General features: G+C 75.1%; 1 protein-coding gene across 2 annotated transcripts in view; it reads right to left on the bottom strand.

The window, feature by feature from the left end:
- The window catches only part of RHEBL1 (Ras homolog enriched in brain like 1), a 13,713-nt gene extending 13,482 nt beyond the window's left edge, over positions 1 to 231 (bottom strand). For both annotated transcript variants that reach the window (XM_019501179.1, XM_019528452.1), the window contains exon 1: positions 68 to 231. In XM_019501179.1, coding sequence (XP_019356724.1) covers positions 68 to 230 — 163 coding nt within the window. In that variant the 5' untranslated portion in view covers position 231. The remainder of the gene's footprint in view (positions 1 to 67) is intronic.
- Positions 232 to 469: the final 238 nt, after the last annotated feature.

The raw sequence follows: 469 nt of genomic DNA, 5'->3' as shown, positions 1-469 counted from the left end.
GTGCACACGCCCAGCCCCGGCTCCTCCCCGCCCCGCAGCCGCGCGTGGGCGCCCCGCGGGGACTCACCCACGGAGCGGTAGCCCAGGATCACCACCTTCCTGTAGCGCACCAGCGGCATGGCCCGGCGTGCGGGGCGGTGGGGATGGGGGGTTAGAGCGGCGCAGGCGGGCCCGGCAACCCGAGCGATAAAGAGCCCGCCCGGGCGGGGCCGGCGCAGCAACCACAACATCCCGCGGCTCACGTGACCACAACACTGCGCGGCGGCCGCTCCCATTGGCCACCGGCCGGGAGGCTCCGCCTGCAGAGGGAGGAGAGGGCGGGGGGGGACGAGCGCGGCGCATGCGCGTTGGGGCGGCGGGCTCCATTCATGAAAACGGAGGGAAGGAAGCGGGGCCACGTGGGTCCTACACACTCACACACTGGCCACGTGGAGCCGCCTCCGCGCCCGGCCCCGGGGTCCTGCGTGGG

The sequence above is a fragment of the Gavialis gangeticus genome, unplaced genomic scaffold, assembly GCF_001723915.1.
Source record: "Gavialis gangeticus isolate Ggan-Ray unplaced genomic scaffold, GavGan_comp1, whole genome shotgun sequence".
Lineage (NCBI taxonomy): Eukaryota > Metazoa > Chordata > Crocodylia > Gavialidae > Gavialis > Gavialis gangeticus.
Note: the sequence above shows the minus strand (reverse complement) of the source record. Positions and strands in the feature narration are given on the sequence as shown.